This window comes from Cetorhinus maximus, unplaced genomic scaffold, assembly GCF_964194155.1.
Source record: "Cetorhinus maximus unplaced genomic scaffold, sCetMax3.hap1.1 HAP1_SCAFFOLD_306, whole genome shotgun sequence".
In the NCBI taxonomy this organism is placed as follows: domain Eukaryota; kingdom Metazoa; phylum Chordata; class Chondrichthyes; order Lamniformes; family Cetorhinidae; genus Cetorhinus; species Cetorhinus maximus.
The window spans coordinates 396,931-418,566 of NW_027596259.1; the positions used below are offsets into that span (position 1 = coordinate 396,931).

The 21,636-nt window shown below is 45.7% G+C and overlaps 2 protein-coding genes and 1 pseudogene across 2 annotated transcripts in view; 2 read left to right on the plus strand and 1 right to left on the minus strand.

Moving 5' to 3' along the window:
- Positions 1-21,636, minus strand: part of LOC144673190 (uncharacterized) — a 63,453-nt gene that overhangs the window by 34,144 nt on the left and 7,673 nt on the right. The window lies entirely within an intron of this gene.
- Positions 6,860-13,716, plus strand: LOC144673183 (uncharacterized; annotated as a pseudogene).
- On the plus strand, positions 17,288-19,108 carry LOC144673174 (uncharacterized). The gene is made up of 2 exons (XM_078535138.1): positions 17,288-17,349; positions 17,751-19,108. The coding sequence occupies exon 2, from the start codon at positions 17,847-17,849 to the stop codon at positions 18,969-18,971; it is 1,125 nt and encodes a 374-aa protein (XP_078391264.1). The 5' UTR covers positions 17,288-17,349; positions 17,751-17,846; the 3' UTR covers positions 18,972-19,108.

Here is a 21,636-nt window from a genome sequence, read left to right on the forward strand (position 1 = left end):
GAAAAGGCTGCAGGGAGCAGACTTTAACTAAAGAGGGCTGTTGAAGCAAAGGTACCCCTTTGGAGCAATGGTGTTCTGCTTGGCATGGCCATAAGTCTCAGCTAGTGCAAGCTAGTGTTTGATTGTACTTGGGAATCCAGGGAGAAGGAATCTTGGAAAGCGAGACTGAAACTCTGCGAGGTGGGCCATTGTTAAAGCCATCTGAGTGGGAGTGACTTTTGGAGAGAATTCCAGGTGAGATCTTCGAAGCTGGAGATTGGAAACCCTCTTGAGAAAGACTAAGTTTCAGTGAGATTGGTTGACTCAATGTGGGATTAATGTCTGGGTGGATTGTTGTGAAATCCATGGAATCTCTTTTGGTTGCATCTGTCATTTACTCTGTAATGTGGTGTGTCTCATCACAGTTCATCTGTTAATTCACATGTACCTCATACTTACCTTGAATGTTTGAGTATCAGATACATATTGTAAATTGTTTTATCTTTCTGAACTTGTACAGTAAATTTTGTTTTATTGTTGTTCAAAACCCATGGAAACTTGTGGCCTTATTCCAAAAGTAGGTGTCTTAAATCTCAACCTTCATCTACTTTAAACAAAATGTTATTGATCCTTCACCGGATCGCATATGTGTCTGGCCAAGAATCATAACAATGGACATTGGATTCAGATCCACAGGAAAGAAGCCACACCAGCCATTAACAGGATCCACACCAATTGGTGAGGTCAAAACTAAGACACAGGGCCTTTTCTTGCTGAGAAAGTTTGTTGACTTGGTTCACTGTCAACACTGCTCACCCACACCCAGTGTCCCAACTATCCCCTACTTCATTGTGTTCAAATACCCATCACCTGTTTACCTTAACAATCTCATTGACATTAACAAACCTTAACAATGTAACTGAGAAGGCATTCACACCAACCTCAGAGCCATGGAACTTTGCATAGATAACAGAGCATAGGCAACAGAGCATAAAACCAAAATCTTTAAATTGTAGATGAATAGTCAAAAATACTCACCTGTGAAACAATTTCAAGGTTGAACTTTAAACTCTCCTGCTGGAGCCTGCAACTGGAAAGATATCAGAAGCACTGGAGTTAGAGAAAAATCTCCCAGTTGAGGAAATACCCGGGGAGCGGGGTGATGTCACCGTGTAATTGTCGATGTGTGATGATGTCACAGTGTAATTGTCGATGTGTGATGATGTCACAGACACAGAACATCTGGATCTGTGCAAACCAGTGATCACCACACATTATGAAGGATGTGAGGGTCCTTGAGAGGGGGCAGAGGAGATTTATCAGAATGGGTCGAGGGAAGTGGGATATGAGCTAGAAGGTTTTGTTCTCCTTCAAGCAAAGGAGATTGAGGGAAATTTAATAAAGGTGTACAAGATTATGATAGGTTTAGATAAGGTAGATCACACAGTGCAGAAGAGGCCCTTTGGCCCATCGAGTCTGCACCAACATGTGAGAAACACCTGACCTACCTACCTAATCCCATTTACCAGCACTTGGCCCATAGCATTGAATGTTATGACGTGTCAAGTGCTCATCCAGGTACTTTTCAAAAGGATGTGAGGCAGCCTGCTTCCACCACCCTCTCAGGCAATGCATTTCAGACCGTCACAACCCTCTGGGTAAAAAAGTATTTCCTCACATCCCCCCAAACCTCCTGCCCCTCACCTTGAATTTGTGTCCCCTCGTGACTGACCCTTCAACTAAGGGGAACAGCTGCTCCCTATCCACCTGTCCATGCCCCTCATAATCTTGTATACCTCAATCAGGTCGCCCCTCAGTCTTCTCTGCTCCAACGAAAACAACCCAAGTCTATCCGACCTCTCTTCATAACTTAAATGTTTTATCCCAGGCAGCATCCTGGTGAATCTCCTCTGCACTCCCTCCAGTGCAATCACATCCTTCCTATAATGTGGTGACCAGAAATGCACACAGTACTCCAGCTGTGGCCTCACCAAGGTTCTATACAACTCCAACATGACCTCCCAACTTTTTTATTCTATGCCTCGATTGATGAAGGCAAGTGTCCCATATGCCATTTTCACCACCCCACTAAGATGTCCCTCCGCCTTCAGAGATCTATGGACACATACACCAAGGTCCCTTTGTTCCTCAGAACTTCTTGCTGTCATGCAATTCATTGAATACTTCCTTGTCAAATTACTCCTTCAAAAGTGTATTGCCTCACACTTTTCAGGGTTAAATTCCATCTGCCACTTATCTTCCTGTAGCCCAAGACTCTCAACCTCAGTTAACCACCCGATCAATCTTTGTGTCATCCGCAAACTTACTAATCCTACTCCCCACATGTCGTTTATATAAATGACGAATAATAGGGGACCAATCACACATCCCTGTGGTACGCCACTGGCTTCCAGCCACTAAAGCAGCCTTCTGTCATCACCCTCTGTCTCCTACAACTAAGCCAATTTTGAATCCAACTTATCAAATTACCCTGTCTCCCATGTGCATTTGCCTTCTTTATAAGTCTCCCATGTGGGACCTTGTCAAAGGCTTTTCTGAAATACATATAAACTACATCAACCTCACTATCCTCATCTACACACCTGGTCACCTCCTCAAAAAATTCAAACAAATTTGTTAGGCATGACCTCCCTCTGACAAAGCTATGCTGACTTTCCCTGATCAAACCTTGCCTCTCCAAGTGGAGATAGATTCTCTCCTCCAGAATTTTCTCCAATATTTTCCCTGCCACTGACGTGTGACTCACTGGACTGTAGTTCCCTGGCTTATCTCTACAACTCTTGTTAAATAGCGGAACCACATTAACTGTTCTCCAGTCCTCTGACACCTCCCCCAGAGGGGAATTAAAATTTTGGGTCAGAGCCTCTGTGATCTCCTCCCTTGCCTCCCTTGTCTGGGATACAAATCATCTGGACCTAGAGATTTGTCCACTTTTGAGCCTGCCAACACCTTCAATACCTTGTCACTCCCTATATCAATTTGCTCAAGAACCTCACAGTCTCTCTCCCTGAGTTCCATACCTTCATCCTCATTCTCTTGGGTGAAGACATATGTGAAGTATTCGTTCAACACTCTAGCAATGTCCTCTGGCTCCACCCATAGATTGCCCTCTTGGTCCCTAATGATAACGATAGTTAACGAAAAGCTGTTCCAATTAACTGATTGTAAAATGATTACGGGACACAGATTAAAGATTTTGGGCAAGATCTGTAGGAGGAATGAGGAAGAAATTTTACACAGTGAGTGGTAATGACCTGGAACTCAAGGATTACACTCAGAGGCCGATAATATCCAGGTCCTGTCCTGGATTTCTATCCTGGACTGACAGTGACATATTTGGAAAACGGTATATACAGAGCATTAGAAAAGGAGGATCCAGGTCCTGATGAATCTAGTGACTCTGTCATATCTAAATGTGATGTTGGTCTTGACATTCCAGTCTGTAAATCCTCCCCATCTGACCCCCTGTAAAAGGAGTTTCCAAAATCCATCCCTGTCAGTCCAGGATAGAAATGCACAACATTCTCTCCTCTTGCTAGCTGGACCAGGATGACCGCGCATGCGCCCTGCTGCACATTGCCCCCTATAAAGATGGCGGCCGTTACCCCGAGTCTGGCGAAGGGAGAACTCCAGAATTTTTCGGCCCGTTCTCTGCAAACACAAGACCGGTACCTTGTTATTTGGGCTCTGAGGCCTGCACTGTGTCTTTATGAAGCCTCCCTGCCCATTCCGCTGGCTCCATTCCTCCTCACACACCCACTAACTCTGTTAGTTTGCTCCACTCGACATTCTCACCCACTCTGAGCAGCTTCTGTCGCAGACCAGTACTGCGCATGCTCGTGAAACATACCGCAATGCGCATGCCCCAGCACACACAGTAATGCGCATGTGCCGGGAGCTCCTGTTGTGAGGATAGGACACATTCTGTTCCCCTTTGAATGCTGGGTAGCCCCGCTGCCATTGAAAGTCCTTATTTCTGAATAGGAATTTATTATTTGTGATCCAGTGACGATTGGATCCACAGGGCCAAGATATAACAATGTTTTTTGATATCAATTGACTTAATAAAGTGCACTGGTCTTCCGCCATAGTTCTGTGCCAGGTGTAATTAACAGCAGAACAAATCCCTCGTTAAATGTGAACTCACTGGAATCTCAGGAGGCCGTGTGAACAAGTGATTTTTCATTCCATACACAAAACATTTAAATTCTGTCATCAGTAAGAATGTAACAACTCAGCTTGTGAACGATTATTTCACAGTGTGATTTTACCCATAAGTTTCCAGCTCACACGGGGATCTCAAACCCTTCAGATAATGAGTTCCACATTCTCAACAATCTACAGTTATCAAAAAGCGGGTGTTGTGAATCTGAAATTAAAATGGCAGATCTGGTAGTACCGGTACAGGGAGGAATATAGCATCAGTGAACAGTCCTGAAAACTTAATTCTTCTCACTGCAGATGCTCCTAGATGTGCTGAGTGTTTCCGGAACACTCTGCATTATCTCTGATGAATGAAAATTGATCATGATTTACACATTAGATTTATTAATGACTAACTTATATTTATTTCCATCCATTCACAAGTGGAAACATCTTCCACGTGTCCATCCTGTCAAACCCTTTCACTATCTTAAAATGCTCGGTCAGGTCATCTCTCACTCTCTTCTCCAAACAAAATCTTTGCAAACTGTTGAATCTTTGTTGATTGATATAACTTTCCAATTCTGGCATCATTCCAGTAAATCTGTTTTGCACCTTCCCCAGTGCTTCTCGATCCAATTTAACATATGGAGACAGAGCTAATCTGAGCATCAATATCACTATTGCCCCAAATTCCTGTATGTTGGAAGGATCGGTATGGCAGTGGGAGAGAGGACTGTGGTTGCGAGCTGTTATTCATCATCCTCTATTTGAGAGATTATCTCACTAGAATATTTGGACACTAAGGGAATCAATGGATATTGGAATGGGGCAGGAATGTGGAGTTAAGCTGAAAGATCATTTAATGGTGGAACAGTCTCAAAGAGCCATATGGTCTACCCCAGCTCCTATTTCTTGTTTTCTTATGAACATCACTGTGAATCATTTCCATACAAGCACAGCAGATCCAGGGCCAGCTCTTCACCTCTTCCCTTCCCACATTCCAGGTCCCCAAACACACTTTCCAGGTGACACAATGAAAAAGGTCAGCGACCTAAAACATTCCGTCCACTTGGTCGACATGAAACTAAACTCATGATGAATTCCTCCTCAATAACAGAGAGTGGATCAATAGCACTACTACTGACCGAGCTGGTCGATTCCTAAAAGACATAGCTGCTAGACTAGGTCTGTGACAAGTCATGAGAGAGTCTTCAAGAGGGAAAAACATACTTGATCTCATCCTCATCACTCCGTCTGCTGCAGACGCACCTTTCCATGACAGCATCAGTAGGAGTCACCTCCTACGAAGTCGTTGTGGAGACGAAGTCCCATCCTCACATTGAGGACGCCCTCCATCTTATGGTGTGGCATTACTATCGTGCTAAATAACATAGGTTTCGAACAGATCTAGAAACTCAAGGCTGGGCATCCTTGGGGCGCTCTGGGCCAACGGCAGCAGCAGAATTGCACTCAACCATAATCTGTAACCTTTTGGCCTGGCAAACCCCCCCAACTCTACCAGTACCATCAAGCCAGGGGATCTACCCTGGTTCAATTAAGAGTGCAGGAGGCATTCCAGGAGCAGCATCTGGCATACACAAAAATGAGATGTCAACCTGGTGAAGCTACAACATAGGACTACTTGCAGGCCAAACAGTGTAAATGATATGTGACAGACAGATCTAAGCGATTCCACAACCAATGGATCAGGTCTAAGCTCTGCAGTCCTGCCACACTCAGTCGTGAATGGCGGTGGACAATTTAACAACTCATTAGAGGAGGAGGCTCGACAAATATCCCCATCTTCAATAGTACTGAAAACCTGGACTTCAGAACTCGCTGCACCCATAGCCAATCTGTTCCAGTACAGCCACAACACTCGCATCTCCCCAGCAATGTGGAAAATGGCCCGGGTGTGTCCTGTACACAAGGCATGATAAACCCAATCGGTCCAATTACTGCTCTATCATTCTACTCTCGATCATCAACAAAGTAATGGAAGGGGTCATCAACAGTGCAATCAAGTGGAACTTGCTTAGCAATAATCAGGTCACTGGTGCTCAATTTGGGTTTTGCCAGGATCACTCAGCTCCTGACCTCATTACAGCCTACGTTCAAACATGGACAAAACAGTTGAACTCCGGACGTAAGGTCAGAGTAACTGCCCTTAACATCAAGGCAGCATTTGACCGAGTGTGGCATCAAAGAGCCCTAGCAAAACGGGAGTCAATGGAAATGAGTGGGGAAACTCTCCACTGGTTTGAGTCCTGGGTTGTGGTTGTTGGAGGTCAATCATCTCAACTCAGGACAACGCTGCAGGAGTTCCTCAGGATAGTGTCCTCGGCCCAACCATCTTCTGCTGCCTCATCAATGGCCTTCCTTCCATCATAAGGTCAGGAGTGGGGATGTTCTCTGATGATTGCACAATGTTCAGCACCATTCGGGACTCCTCAGGTCCTGAAACAATCCATGTCCAAATGTACTAAGACCTGGAAAAACTTGGCAGATGGAATATAAGTAGGGAATATGTGAGGTTATGCTATTTGACGGGAAGGATAGAGGAGCTGAATATTATTAAAGTGGAGAAAGACTGCAGAAGGCTGCAGCACAGAGGGATTTGGGAGTCCTTGTGCATGAATCCCAAAAAGCTAACATAAACGTTCAGCAGGTAATAGGGAAGGAAAATAGAATGTTGGTCTTAATTTCAAAGGGAATGGAGTATAAAAAAGGAAAGTCTTGGCAAAACTATACAAGGCAGCAGTTAGACCGCCCCGAGAATACTGTGAACAATTTTGGTCCCCTATATAAGGAAAGGTATTCTGGCACTGGAGGCAGCCCGGAGAAGATTCATTCTGTTGATCCCGGGTATGGAGGGATTTTCTTTTGAGGAGAGGTTGAGTAGGTTGGGCCTGTACTCATTGGAGTTTAGAAGAATGAGGGGCGACCTTATTGAAACATATAAGATTCTTCGGGGGCTTGACAGGGTAGATGCTGAGAGGTTGTTTCCCTTTGTGAGAGAGTCTATGACTAGAGGGCATAATCTCAGAGTTAGGGGGTGCCCATTTAAAAAATAGATGAGGCAGAATTTCTTCTCTCAGAGGGTAGTGAATCTGTGGAATTCTTTACCACAGAGGGCTGTAGAGGCTGGGTCATTAAGTATATTCAAGGCTGAGATAGACAGATTTTTAATCAGTAAGGAAATCAAGGTTATGGGGACAAGGCAGGGAAGTGGAATTGAGGATTATCAGATGAGCCATGATCTCATTGAATGGCGGAGCAGACTCGATGCACCGAGCGAGGCCGCAACTTTCTCCCAGTTACAGACCTGGGGTAACGGTCGCCATCTAGCCAAATGGCCAGCTTCTGCTCCTAAATGTTATGGTCTTATGGACATTACCCAGGCTTGGTCTGGCAAGTGGAAAGTAACATTCATGCCACATAAGTGCCAGGCTATGGCTATCTCCAACAAGAGAGAAGCTAAGCAACTCCCCTTGACATTCAAATGCATTACTACCATTTAATCTCCCATTATCAACATCCTGGGGTTACCATTTACCAGAAACTGAATTGGACCAGCCATATACATAGATAAAAACAAAAAGCTAAAAGCTACTGCGGATGCTGGAAATCCAAAACAAAATAAAAACAGAATTACCTGGAAAAACTCAGCAAGTCTGGCAGCATCGGCGGAGAAGAAATCAGTCAACGTTTCGAGCCCTCATGGCCCTTCAGCAGAACTGAAGCATAGTTTCAACAAGGGAGAAATATAAATTGGTTTAAGGTGGGTGGGGGGGAAGAGACACATTGAGGGTGTGGTGTGAGCAGATAATCAAAAGATGTCAGAGACAAAAGGGTCAAAGAGGTGTTGAAGGTGGTGGTCTTTGTCTGAGAAAAGTGCTAATTAAGAATGCAAGACAGGATATTCAAAGTACAGCTCTAGTGGGGGTGGGGTGGAAAGACTAAAGGTTTTAGTTTTAGATTTAAAAATAATGGAAATAGGTGGGGAAAGAAGAATCTATATAAATTATTGAAAAAAAAGGCGGGTGGGGGGGGAAAAGAAACGGGGTGGGGATGGGGGGAGGGGGAGTTTAAGATCTAAAGTTGTTGAATTCAATATTCAGCCCAGAAGGCTGTAAAGTGCCTAGTCGGAAGATGAGGTGCTGTTCCTCCAGTTTGCGTTGGGCTTCACTAGTCCGGCTACAAGAGCCAGTCAGAGGCGAGGATTCCTGCGGCAAATATCTCACCTCCTGACTCCCCAAAGCCTGTCCACAATCTACAAGGCACAAGTCAGGAGCGCGATGGAACACTCTCTACTTGCCAGGATCAGTGCAGCACCAAAAACGCTCAAGAGCTCAACACCATCTAGGACAAAGCAATGCACTGGATTGGCACCACATCCACAAACATTTATTCTATCCACCACCAACACACAGTCGCAGCAGTATCTACCATCTCCAAGATGCACTGCAGAAACTCACGAAGGTTCCTTGGGCATCACCTTCCAAACCCGCGACCACTACCATCTAGAAGGACAAGGGCAGCAAACACATGGGAACACCAGCACCTGAAAGTTCCCCTCCAAGTCACTCGCCATCCTGGCTTGGAAATATCGTCGTTCCTTCACTGTCACTGGGTCAAAATCCTTGAACTTCCCCCAGCATCTCATGAATGAATTTTTAAAAATCAATTGTAAACACAAAGCTTCCAGCCGGGATTGAACCGGGGACTTTCTCATGTAAAGTAAAGGTGATAATCAGTGCACTAGGGAAATGAGTGTGAATCCCCCCGGACAGAGGGGAACTGACCATCCATCTCTAGCTCTAATTCCCAAACAGAAAATGCTGCCAAGAATCACCAAGTCAGGCTGAGTCTGGCCGCTCACACCATTTGGAACCGTCACAATGCCCGGCTGATTGACGGCAGCTCCAGGCCAATAGTAAGAGGGGACATGCCTGGAGGACCGCGCTGATCCTCCAGCCAATCGGAATGAATGAGGGGCGGGGCCGGACTGGGAGTGAAGCATGCGCAGTGTGAGTAATGGCGACTGAGAGACGCTTCTGTCTCGGAACCGGAATCGGTGAGTGGTTGAATGGCGGGGCGGAGGGAGCGATGGATCCGGCGGGTGGGCGGGGAGGCTTCCTAAACATGTTATGTAAACAGCAATCCCTGAAAAATAACTTTCCGGTCCCCGGGGTAAGCGTTTCCCCATTTGCACCGAGCAAGGCCGCAGCTTTCTCCCAGTTACAGACCCGGGGTAACGGCCGCCATCTTTATTGGGGGCAAAGTGCATCAGGGCGCACGCGCCGCCGCCATCTTTATTGGGGGCAAAAGATCAAAATGTTGCAAAAGCTCAGCAGGTCTGACAGCATCTGTGCAGAGAGAGACAGAGTTAACGTCTCGAGTCCGTATGACTCTTCTTCAGAGCTAAGGAGAAGTAGAAATATCATGGACTTCACACTGTTTATGAGGGATGAAGCAGGTGGAACAATGATATTCAGGTCCTGTTGAATCGAGTGAATCTGTCCAATCTTGATGTGATGTTTGGTTTGAATTTCCCGTCTGCAAATCCTCACCAAGTCTCCTTAGGCAGCAGCTTCCAAACGCACGACCACTACCATCTAGAAGGACAAGGGCAGCAGATACATGGGAACACCATCACTTGTAAATTCCCCTCCAAGTCACTCAACATCCTGACTTGGAAATATATCTCCGTTCCATCAATGTCGCTGGGTCAAAATCCTGGAACTTCCTTCCCAACAGCACTGTGGGTGTACCTACACCACATGGAGTGCAGCGGTTCAAGAAGGCAGCTCCCCACCACCTTCTCAAGGGCAATGAGGCATAGGCAAGAAATGCTGGCGCAGCCAGCGATGCTCGCATCCCATGAATGAATTAAAATAAAATGCTGTAAAAAGGAGATTCCAAAAATTCCATCACTATCCAAGGGATGGTGCAGGAGGGAGGGCTTTAGATTCCTGGATCAATGGGCCCATTTCTGGGGAAGTTTGGGCCAATACAAGTCTGACAGGTTGCACCTGGGCTGGAACAGGACCAACATCCTTGCGAGGGGGTTGCTAATGCTGTGGGTGGGGGGTTAAACTAACTTAGCGGGGGATGGGTTACAGAGTGGAGGTGTACTAGGTGTGATGCACAGACAAGTATAGAAGGAAAAAATCAAGTCAGTCTGGAAGGCAGAGCATATATTGTCAAGTTAAGGCACAAGGCAGCATGGCAAGGCTGGATGGCAACTATTTTAATGCAATAACTCTTGCAAGTAAGGCCGATGAGTTGAGGGTGTTGATGAACATATGGGGATATGATATCATTGCTATAACGGAGACATGGTTGAGGGAGGGGCAGGACTCACAGCTCAATACTCTGGGGTATGGAATCTTTGGGTGAGACGGGGGTGGGGGTGTAAAAGAGGAGGTGCGGGTCACAGTGTTGATCAAGGAGTCAATTACGGCAATAAGGAGGGATGATATCTTAGAAGGTTCCTCAAATGAGGCCATATAGGTAGAACCTAAAAACAAAAAGGGGGAAATCACATTGCTGGGAGTGTACTATAGACCCCTAAACAGACAGTGAGAGATAGAAGGGCAGATATGTAGGCAAATCTCAGAGAAGTGTAAAAATGATAGGGTAATAATAGTCGGGGATTTCAACTTCCCCAATATTAACTGGGATCGACAAAGTGTGAAAGGCTTAGAGGTGGATGAGTTCTTAAAATGTACCCAAGAGAGCTTTTTAAGCCAGCACATAGGAAGTCCTACGAGTGAGGCAGCAGTCCGAAGCCGGGCAAGTGGTAGGAGTGTCTGTGGGGGAGCATTTCGGTGATAGTAACCATAATTGAGTAAGATTTAAGGTAGTTATGGAAAAGGCCAAAGATGATCTAGAAATAAAGATTCTGAATTGGGTGAAGGCTGATTTTAATATGATAAGACGAGATTTGGCCAAAGTGGACTGGGAGCAGCTACTTGTAGGAAAATCTACATCAGAGCGGTGGGAGTCATTCAAAAAGGAAATAGTGAGAGTGCAGGGCCAAAAATAAACCAAATTTCATAGGGAACAACAGTTTATACTGCATGAGAAAAGGGTGCTGATTGGTTGGCCAGTCAGTTCTGATTGGTCATTGCTATGGAGAATGTTCCAGGTAGTTATCATCATGTGCTTTTGTTTAATTCAACAAAAGGTGCCATGCCTGGACTTGTTCCTTCTGCCTGCAGAGGACAGGTCCCTGTGTATGAATATATGTAGCTTCTAGCAAATGTAAGTGAGACACTTTACGAGCCTGACTGATAATCTTTGAAATTTGATGTTCTTGTGTCTGTCCTGATGAGTACAGGATTAAATGTTTTTAACAATACTCAAGTGCATTAAAGGGGGAAAGTGTGGTAGACAGATGGAGAGGTGTAGGGAGAGAATCTCAGAGCTTGGGGACAAGGGAACTGAAGGCACGGTCACTAATGGTGGAGTGATTAAAATAGGGAATGTACAGGACCAGAATTAGAGCAGTGCAGATATCTCAGAGGGTTGTGGGGCTGGAGGGGATTACAGAGATAGGGAGGGGCGAGGCCATGGAGGGATTTGAAAACAAGGATGAGAATTTTAGAATCAAGTTGTTGCTTGACTGGGAGCCAAGGCAGGTCAGGAAGCAAAGGGATGTTAGGGGAATGGGCCTCACTGTGAGTGAAGACATGGACAGGAGACTTTTGGATGGTGTTAAGTTTGCAGAGGGTAACGTGGGAGACCAGCCAGGAGTGTGTTGGAATAGTCGAGTTTGGAGGTAACAACGGCAGCGATGAGGGTTTCAGCAGCAGATTCACTGAGACAGGGTGAGGTTGGGTGATGTTACAGAGGTGGAAACAGGCGACCTTAGTGATGGCACAGATATGAGGTCAGAAACTCATCTCGAAATCAATTTTAACACCGTGGTTGTGAACAGACAGGTTTAATCTCAGACTGTTCCCAGGGAGACGGATGGAGTTGGTATCTGGGAAATGGAGATTGGAGCAGGCACTGAAAACAGTGTCTTCAGTCTTCTCAGTGTTTAATTGGGGTTAATTAGTCATCAGGAAGAAAAGCAGGAACCAGAATGGGCCATGAGACTGATCCCAGGTTTAACTCAGTTAGAGAGAGAGAGAAGGAAGGAAGGAAACCCAGGGAGGTTTGGAGAAACCATCTTCACAATCGCTCATTAAATCTCCACACTGTGAGTTTTGGACACAAGGTTAACATCTGCTATTCTGTATGGTCGGTCAGGGGGTTTCAGATTAATGTTTTGTCACAAGTAATGACTGAAGTGTATGATCAAAAAAGTTGTTATCTCCAGTTGTACAAATTTGTTAAAAAGATACAGAATTGTCCAAAACTCTGGATTTCAGCGCAGGGAGGAGGGAGATTGTGTGGGACGGGGATTTGCAGCTTTGGGGGGAACAAGAGGGGAAAAAATGTTCCACAGGAACTAGAACTGTCTGTTCTGAATTTCTATTCTGTTCTTGCAGTGATGACTTTTATAAACTCCTTTTACAGAGAATTAGAAGGGGATAATTTGCAGATGGGAAACTCAAACCAAACATCACTTCAAGATCTGACAGTCACTCAATTCATCAGGACCTGAGTATCATCGGAATATGAATGTGAAGGGAGAAATGTTTGTCTGTTCTGTCTGTGGGAAAATATTTCAAACATCAGTGTGACTGGAAAAGCACTGAGACACACACACACCCGAGTGAGAGTGTTCCAGTGAACTGACTGTGGAAAGAGCTTTAACCAGTTACACAGCCTGAAAAAACATCACACCATTCACAGCGGGAAGAAACCACACCGTGTTCTCTGTGTGGATGAGGCTTCAACTGATTATCAAACCTGGAGAGACACAGGGATACCTACACCATGGAGAAACCATGGAAATATGAGGACTGTGGGAAGGGATTCAATTACCCATCTTCGCTGGAAATCCACCGACGTACTCACACTGGAGAGAGACCGTTCACCTGCTCCAAGTGTGGGAAGGGATTCACTTGGTCATCCAGCCTGCTGAGACACCAGGGAGTTCACACTGGGGAGAGGCCATTCACCTGCTTTGAGTGTGGGAAGGGATTCACTCAGTCATCCTACCTGCTAATTCACCAGCGGCTTCACACTGGGGAGAAGTCATTCACCTGCCCTGTATGTGGGAAAGGCTTCACTGGGTCATCTGACCTGCTGAACCACCAGCGAATTCACACTGAGGAGAGGCCATTCCCTTGTACTTCCTGTGGAAAGAGATTCAGGTCTTGGAACAACCTCAAAGTACACCAGCGAGTTCACACTGGAGAGAGACCATTCACCTGCTCCAAGTGTGGGAAAGGATTTACTCAGTCATTCAACCTGCTGATCCACCAGCGAGTTCACACTGGAGAGAGACCATTCACCTGATCCAAATGTGGGAAAGGATTCACTCAGTCATCCAACCTGCTGAAACACCAGCGAGTTCACACTGGAGAAAGACCATTCACCTGCTCCGAGTGTGGGAAGGGATTCACTCAGTCATCCAACCTGCTGAAACACCAGCGAGTTCACAACTGACTGCAGGAGTCCGATTTTGCTGTTATTGCTGCTGTGAATCACATCCAGGACGGAACCATGTTCATTCTGACAGTTGGGGTTTAAAGCCAGCTAGTCTGGGTGTTTTGATGTATAGTACTTTTGAGATGTTAATTAGATAAACATACGGAAGTTAAAAGGTAAAGTGTAAATTTGCATTTGTTCAATACAGCATTCAAGAGTGGGAATAAAACCTTGCACCTAGCTGGGAGACGCCAAGCAATGTGTTTAAATAACTAATAAAATTAGTGGGATGAAAATGTTATTGTTCGAAGATGTGACATTAAAAACCTAGGATGCAATGGAAAATTTACATTGAAATGGGAAGCCAGGTATAAACAGAAAGGAATTTGTGTGTAGGGCAGAGGCATTTAAGATCTAACCAGCCTGTAAGCCTACAACTGTGTCTGCAAAGGAACCAAATTGAAAGGAACCTCACATTTAATTTGTAAGGTCAAATGTGCTTTGCCTGGTATCCGTTTAAAGTCTATGGGTTATTGTTGCCTTGGTGAAGATTTACCTGGAGTGATTAATTTGGGGATTTGTTTAAAAACTATTATGGTAGTAATTTGAGACATGTGTATGTGTTTAACTTGTTAAATTAATAAATGATTAATTTAGTTTTATATATAAAAAAACCTTTTGAGGCTTAGTGGTCTTATTCCTGAATTCAGAGCTGCATCTCAAACATACCAATTAAAAATATAGGTTATGACAGTTGCTCAAGTTTCCCTCTCGGATTTAAACAACTCAGTCTTTACCAACTGCTGTGTTATAACACCCAGTGACAGAGAAGGAACAGTGATATATTTCCAAGTCAGGATGGTGAGTGGCTTGGAGGGGAATTTCCAGGTGGTGGTGCTCCCATGTGTCTGCTGCCTTTGCCTTTCTAGATGGTAGTAGTCATGGTTTTGGAAGGTGCTGTCTAAAAAGACTTGGTGAGCACCTTCTAAACCCAAAAATTAGGGTGTGAACAATTGGAAAAACGATGAGATGCCCTCGCTCACATGAAATATTGGGGTGGTCTCTCTCCAGTGTGACTGTGTTGCTCTGTCAGTATATGGGATAACCAACTTCATCTCTTCCCACATCTAGCTGCTGAGTGATCAGTCTGCAGTGTGAGTGATCCACGACTTTCTAGCTCAGACTGGAATTCAGTCCCTTCCCAATTTCATCAACTTGCATTGATCTAGCACCTTAACAGTAGTAAAAATGCCCCAAACTGCTTCACAGGAGTCGTAACAGTCCCCACATTAACATGATGGTTTCTTGACAACTCTGTGCTCATGTCTCCAATTGAATCTCTAAAAGACTTCTGTAATTTCCATACAAAAAACAGGAATGCACAGATTTTACTGACATAAACCAGTGGCTCTGAGAAATGTTCTATAACATTGCGTAACAACCTTACGGTTGGAAAACCACAGATCCTCTGACTCAGTATGATCCATGCCTTGGTTGACCTGCTAGGAATATAAAATAAACGGCAATTGTTTGTCTATTTCATGTCAGTGACATCACACACATTTATTTTAGTCCAATGTCTCAGAGCTGATTGTCTCCCAGACAAATTTCTTCCCACAATCTTAATAACGAGTCTTACCTGTCTCCCAGTTTGTTTCTATTGCTCCTGCATTCAGCCGATCCCATTCTCATTTCCATGGATACTTCTCACTGGTATTGTCACTATTATTTTCTTCTCTTTACTGTTTCTAAATCCGTTTCCTATCTGCTTTATGTCTCTCCATTCTGACTATTCAGGCATTGTTCCCAAAGTTGGTAAGGATATAAAATGTGTCAAGCAGCATGGTATATATACTGTATCTGCTGTGTGCCTGCCATTTTCACCAGTCCCTCTATGTCCTCCTGACATTAGTTACTATCTTCATAACAGTTTCCTGTATTTCCCAGTTTTGTGTCATGTGCAAATTTGAAATTCTGCCCTATCTCCATGTCCAGGTCAGTAACATATATCAAAGAGATCACCAGTGCCAACACTAGACCCTGGGGTCATACTGCTGTAAACTCCCATCCATTCTGAAAAACAAACTTTTCTGCTTCCTGTCCCTGAGCCAATTTTATACTCAGGCTGAAACTCATGGGTTTCAGCTTTGCCGACAAGGCTATTGTGTGGTACCATATTAAACATCATTTGAATGCCCATGTAAAAGGTATCAACCCCACTCCCCTCACACACCCTCCCATTACTTCATCAAGTTGGTCAAAAATTATTTGTCTTTAACAATTACATGGATTATTTTCATTTATTAGTCCATGCTTTTCCAAGTGCCAATTGATTTTCTCCCGGATTGTTGTCTCCAACCTTTCCCCACCACTAATGTGAAGCTGATTGTCCTGGAATAGCAGTGTTTTTGAACAGGGGTGTAACATTTACAATCTGTCAGTCCTTTGACACCACTACTATATAAGGAGGATTGGAAGATTGTGACCAGAGCCTCTACAAGTTCCATGTGAAGGATGCTGTCTCTGACAGTGCAGCAGTCCCTCAATGTCACCCTGGAGTGTCAGCCTAGATAATGTGCTCAGGTTTATTAATATTTCCTCTTGTTATTGATGTGGGTCATTAAGAAACAATGGACTCTTATGATGTCATCCAGTCCCAGTGCGATGATGTCATCCAGTCCCAGTGCGATGATGTCATCCAGTCCCAGTGCGATGATATCATGAAGACTATTCAATGCCAGCGGAGCCTTAGTGGTGAAAACAGTTTTGTTCGAGATGGCAGCAAGTCCATTACTGATAGATCAGCAAATGGAATTAATGGGTAAGAAAGTGAGGCAGCTGATGAACATCAGGAATAGTGTTGTGAATTATGAAGATGAACAACATGTCGAGTATACATGTCCCATCTCCCGGCACACTGTCCCCATCTCCTGACACATTGTCCCCGTTTCTAAATTTTTCCAGTTTGGATAAAAGGTTAGTGTCCTGAAACATTCACTGTTTCCCTCTCCATAGAAGCTGTTTGACCTGCTGAGAGTTTCCAACATTTTCTGTTTTGAGGTCGGATTTCCAGCATCTGCAGTATCTTGTTTGCGGGTCACAGTGGATCAGTTTTCTCTGAATTATCGTTCCCTGTTTAAAGGTGAAGAAGGGGATTTTAAAGAATGAGACAATAACTGTCCCCCTGTTCAACATGAAACTAAACTCACTGTTAATTCCTCCTCAGTAACAATTGTGAACACAAAGCTTCCAGCCGGGATTGAACCGGGGACTTTCTCATGTAAAGTAAAGGTGATAATCAGTGCACTAGGGAAATGAGTGTGAATCCCCCCCGGACAGAGGGGAACTGACCATCCATCTCTAGCTCTAATTCCCAAACAGAAAATACTGCCAAGAATCAGCAAGTCAGGCTGAGTCTGTGGCCGCGCTCACCATCTGAAACCGTCACAATGCCCGGCTGATTGACGGCAGCTCCGGACCAATAGGAAGAAGGGGGCGGGACTGGAGGACCGAGCGGGAGCAGCTGGTCCTCCAACTAATCAGAGTGAACGAGGGGCGGGGCTCGAGAGCTGACGACCCGCGCAAGCGCAGTGTCGTTATACCTGAAGCCCGGGGAGTGCGGGAGCTGAAGGAGGAAGGAGGCGGGAAAGGGTGAGTGACAGCCGAGTGCAGGAGAGAAATGGAGTCAGTGTGGACTCTGAAACTTTATAAACACCCGGTGCAGGCCTCCGGACCCGAATTAGAAACTTTCGGTCCAGCGTTTGCGCTAAAACGACAACTGAGACTCTTCAGGTCTCAGGCCCGGGGTAACGGCCGCCATCTTTATAGGGGTCAATGTGCAGCAGGGCGCATGCGCAGATATCCTAGTCCAGGTAGCAGGAGGAAAGAATGTTGTTCATTTCTATCCTGGACTGACAGGGATGGATTTTGGAAACTCCTTTTCCAGGGGGTTAGAAGGGGAGGATTTACACACAGCAAATTCAAACCAGGAGTAATGTTTGTTTCTTCTGAATATTTAATCCTGAACCTACAGTGATGATTTTTTTTTACAGGATTTTTGAAGATCTGGAATTTGAGGCAGGAAACACCAACCAAATCTGACAGAGTCACTTAGTTCATCAGATCCTGAACATCAATGGATTTTGAACATGGAAGCAAAAAGCAGTGTTCACAGTGGGGAGAAACCGTACATGTGTTCTGTGTGTGGACGAGGCTTCAGCCAATCATCTGGCCTGTTGAGGCATAAGCACAGTCACAACAGGGGAAAACCGTGGAAATGTGGGGACTGTGGGAAGGGATTCAGAACCCCTTCGGAGCTGGAAATTCATCAGCGCAGTCACACCGGGGAGAGGCCGTTCACCTGCTCTGAGTGTGGGAAGCGATTCATTCACTTATCCACCCTGCTGACACACCAGCGAGTTCACACTGGGGAGAGGCTGTTCACCTGCTCCAAGTGTGGGAAAGGATTCACCCGATCATCCAACCTGCTGAGACACCAGCAAGTTCACACAGGGGAGACACCATTCACCTGCTCCAAATGTGGGAAGAGATTCACTCGGTCATCCACCCTGCTGCAACACCAGCGAGTTCATGCTGGGGAGAGGCCATTTACCTGCCCTGAGTGCGGAAAGGGATTCACGACCTCATCTATCTTGTCGAAACACCAGCGAGTTCACACTGGAGAGTTCGCCTGCCCTGAGTGTGGGAATGCATTCACTGATTCATCCACCCTACAGAAACACCAGCGAGTTCACACTGGGGAGAGACCTTTTCAATGTCCAGACTGCGAAATGTGTTTTAAGAGTTCCGGAGAGCTGATATCTCATCAACGTGTTCACACTGATGAGAGACCGTTCAGGTGCTCTCTGTGTGGGACTGGGTTCAGGTGGCCATCTCAACTCACTGTGCACCAGCGAACTCACACTGGGGAGAGACCATTCTCCTGCTCCGAGTGTGGGAAAGGATTCACCCAGTCATTTAACCTGCTGAGACACCAGCATGTTCATACTGCTGAGAGACCTTTTAAATGCCCAGACTGCGGAAATTGCTTTAAAAGTCCCAGGGAATTGATATCCCATCAACGTGTTCACACTGACGAGAGACCATTCAAGTGCTCTCAGTGTGGGGCTGGGTTCAGGCATTCATCTCACCTCACTGTACATCTGCGTACTCACACTGGGGAGAGACCATTCACCTGCTCCAAGTGTGGGAAGGGATTCACTCAGTCATCTCACCTGCTGACACACCAGCGAGTTCACAAGCAACAACAGTAATTGGATTTTGCTCTTACTCACATGCAGAACTGAACCCCATGTTCATTGGGGTCTGCTTCGGCTGATGTTAATAAACTCCAGCACAATTATAGGTGTTAATATTATGAATAAAAATGAAATAAATAAGTTTTGTGTTCAACAGACAGTGTTGAGCCTCTTTAATATCTCTAACACAAGTTAGTTCCTTTTGAAGGGCTCTCCCTCTCTCCTGTCTCCTCCACCCTCAACAACAAGTGTGAGGAGCTCATGGAGCTTCTTTGTCACTAAGATTGAGACAATCCAATCAGCTGCTTCTGCTGCTTCCCTCCCTTCCACTAGCCCACTGAGACAAACTGTCTCTTAACTCCCCCCTTGTCTGAGCCCTGAACCCACATCTTTCTCCATCCAGCCTCCACATGCTCAGCAAGTTCAGACGGCAGAGAGAGGGTTAAATGCTTGGATGTATCAAGAGCTTTAAAAACCCACATTCATTGATGGTTCACCAGTGCATTCTCTCCGGTTCCACTCCATTCACCTGCTCTCACTGCGGGTAGAGGTTCAGGTGATTGTCCGTCCTGCTGCAACACCAGTGAGTTCACACTGGGGAGAGGTCATTCACCTGCTCCATGTGTGGGGAGGGATTCACAGATTCATCTAACCTGTTGGCACATCAGTGAGTTCACACTCACCAAAGATCTTTTAAACGTCTGGATTGTGGGAAGTGTTATAAAGGTTCTCTGGAGCTGACGTGCTATCAACATGTTCACACTGACAAGAGACCGTTCAGGTGCTCTTGCTGTGCAACTGGGTTCAGGTGATCATGTGAACTCAGTATCTACCAGCACACTCACACTGGGGAGAGACTGTTCACCTGTTCCGTGTGTGGGAGAGATTCACTCAGTCATCCCACTTGACTACACATCAACCTGTTCAGTCTGATAAGAAACCGTTTCAAAGTTCTGCCTGTGAAAGAGATTTTAAATCAAAGTAGATGCTCTGAAACACAAACACATTCAACCTCACCATCCCTGGGTTTGTCCTGTCCCAGATGCAGGACAGACCTAGCAGAGGTGGCAGGACAGTGATATACAGTCGGGAGGGAGTTGCCCTGGGAGTTCTCAACATCGACTCCACACCCCATGAAGTCTCGTGGCATCAGGTGAAACATGGCCAAGGAGACCTCCTGCTGATTCTCATGTACCACCCTCCCTCAGCTGATGAATCAGTGCTCCTCCATGTTGAACACCACTTGGAGAAAGCGCTGAGGGTGGCAAGGGTGCAGAATGTACTCTGGGTGGGGGACTTCAGTGTCCATCACCAAGAGTGGCTCAGTAGCCCCACTACACACTGAGCTGGGCGAGTCCGAAAGGACATAGCTGCTAGACTGGGTCTGCGGCTGGTGCTGAGTGAACAAACAGGAGGGAAAAACATACATCGTCACCAACCTGTCAACCGCAGAGGCATCTGTCCATGACAGTACCTGTAAGAGTAACCACCACACAGCCCTTGTGGAGATGAAGTCCGGTCTTTACATTGAGAATACCCTCCATCGTGTTGTGTGGCACTATCACCATGCTAAATAGAATATATTTCAAACAGACTGGGCAGCCATGAAGTGCTGTGGGCCATCATTGGCAGCAGCAATGTACTGAATCACAATCTGTAACCTCATGGCCCGGCATATCCCCCTCTCTAACATTGTCATAGAGCCAGGGAATCAACCCTGGTTCAATGAAGAGTGCAGGAGGGCATGCCAGGAGCAGCACCGAGCATACCTAAAAACGAGGTGTCAAGCTGGTGAAGCTATAACACAGGACTACTTGCATGCCAAACAGCATAAGCAGCAAGTGATAGGCAAAGCTAGGCAATCCCACAGCCAATGGATCAGATCTAAGCTCTGCAGTCCTGTCACATCCAAGAAGGGGACATCAATAGTGTTGTCAAGCGGCACTTGCTCAGCAATAATCTGCTCATTGATGCTCAGTTTAGGTTCCGCCAGGGCCACTTAGCTCCTGTCCTCATTACAGCCATGGTTCAAACGTGGGGAAAAAAGCTGAGCTCCAAAGATGAGGTGAGAGTGACTGTCTTTGGCATCAAGGCAGCATTTGACTGAGTATGCCATCAATGAGCCCTAGCAACACTGGAGTCAATGCAATAAGGGGGAAAACTCTGCTGTTTGGAGTCATACCTAGCACAAAGGGAGATTATTGCCATTGTTGAAGGAGAGTCATCTCAGTTCCAGGACATCACTGCAGGAGTTCCTCAGGGTAATGTCCTCGGCTAAACCATCTTCAACAGCTTCATCAATGACCTTCCTTCCATCATAAGGTCAGAAGTGGGGATGTTCGCTGATGATTGCACAATGTTCCACACCATTCGTGGCTCCTCAGATGCTGAAGCAGTCCATGTCCAAATGCCACAAGACCAGGAGAATATCCAGGCTTGGGCTGAGAAGTGGCAAGTAACATTCGTGCCAGACAAGTGCCAGGCAATGATCATCTCCAACAAGAGAGAATCCAACCATCGCCCTTTGATGTTCAATAGCATTATCATCACTGAGTCCACCGCTATCAACATCCTGAGGGTAACTTGACCAGAGACTGATCTGGAATAGCCAAATAAATACTGTGGCTGCAATTCCAGGTCAGAGGCTAGGAATCCTGCGACAAGTAAATCACCAGCGAAT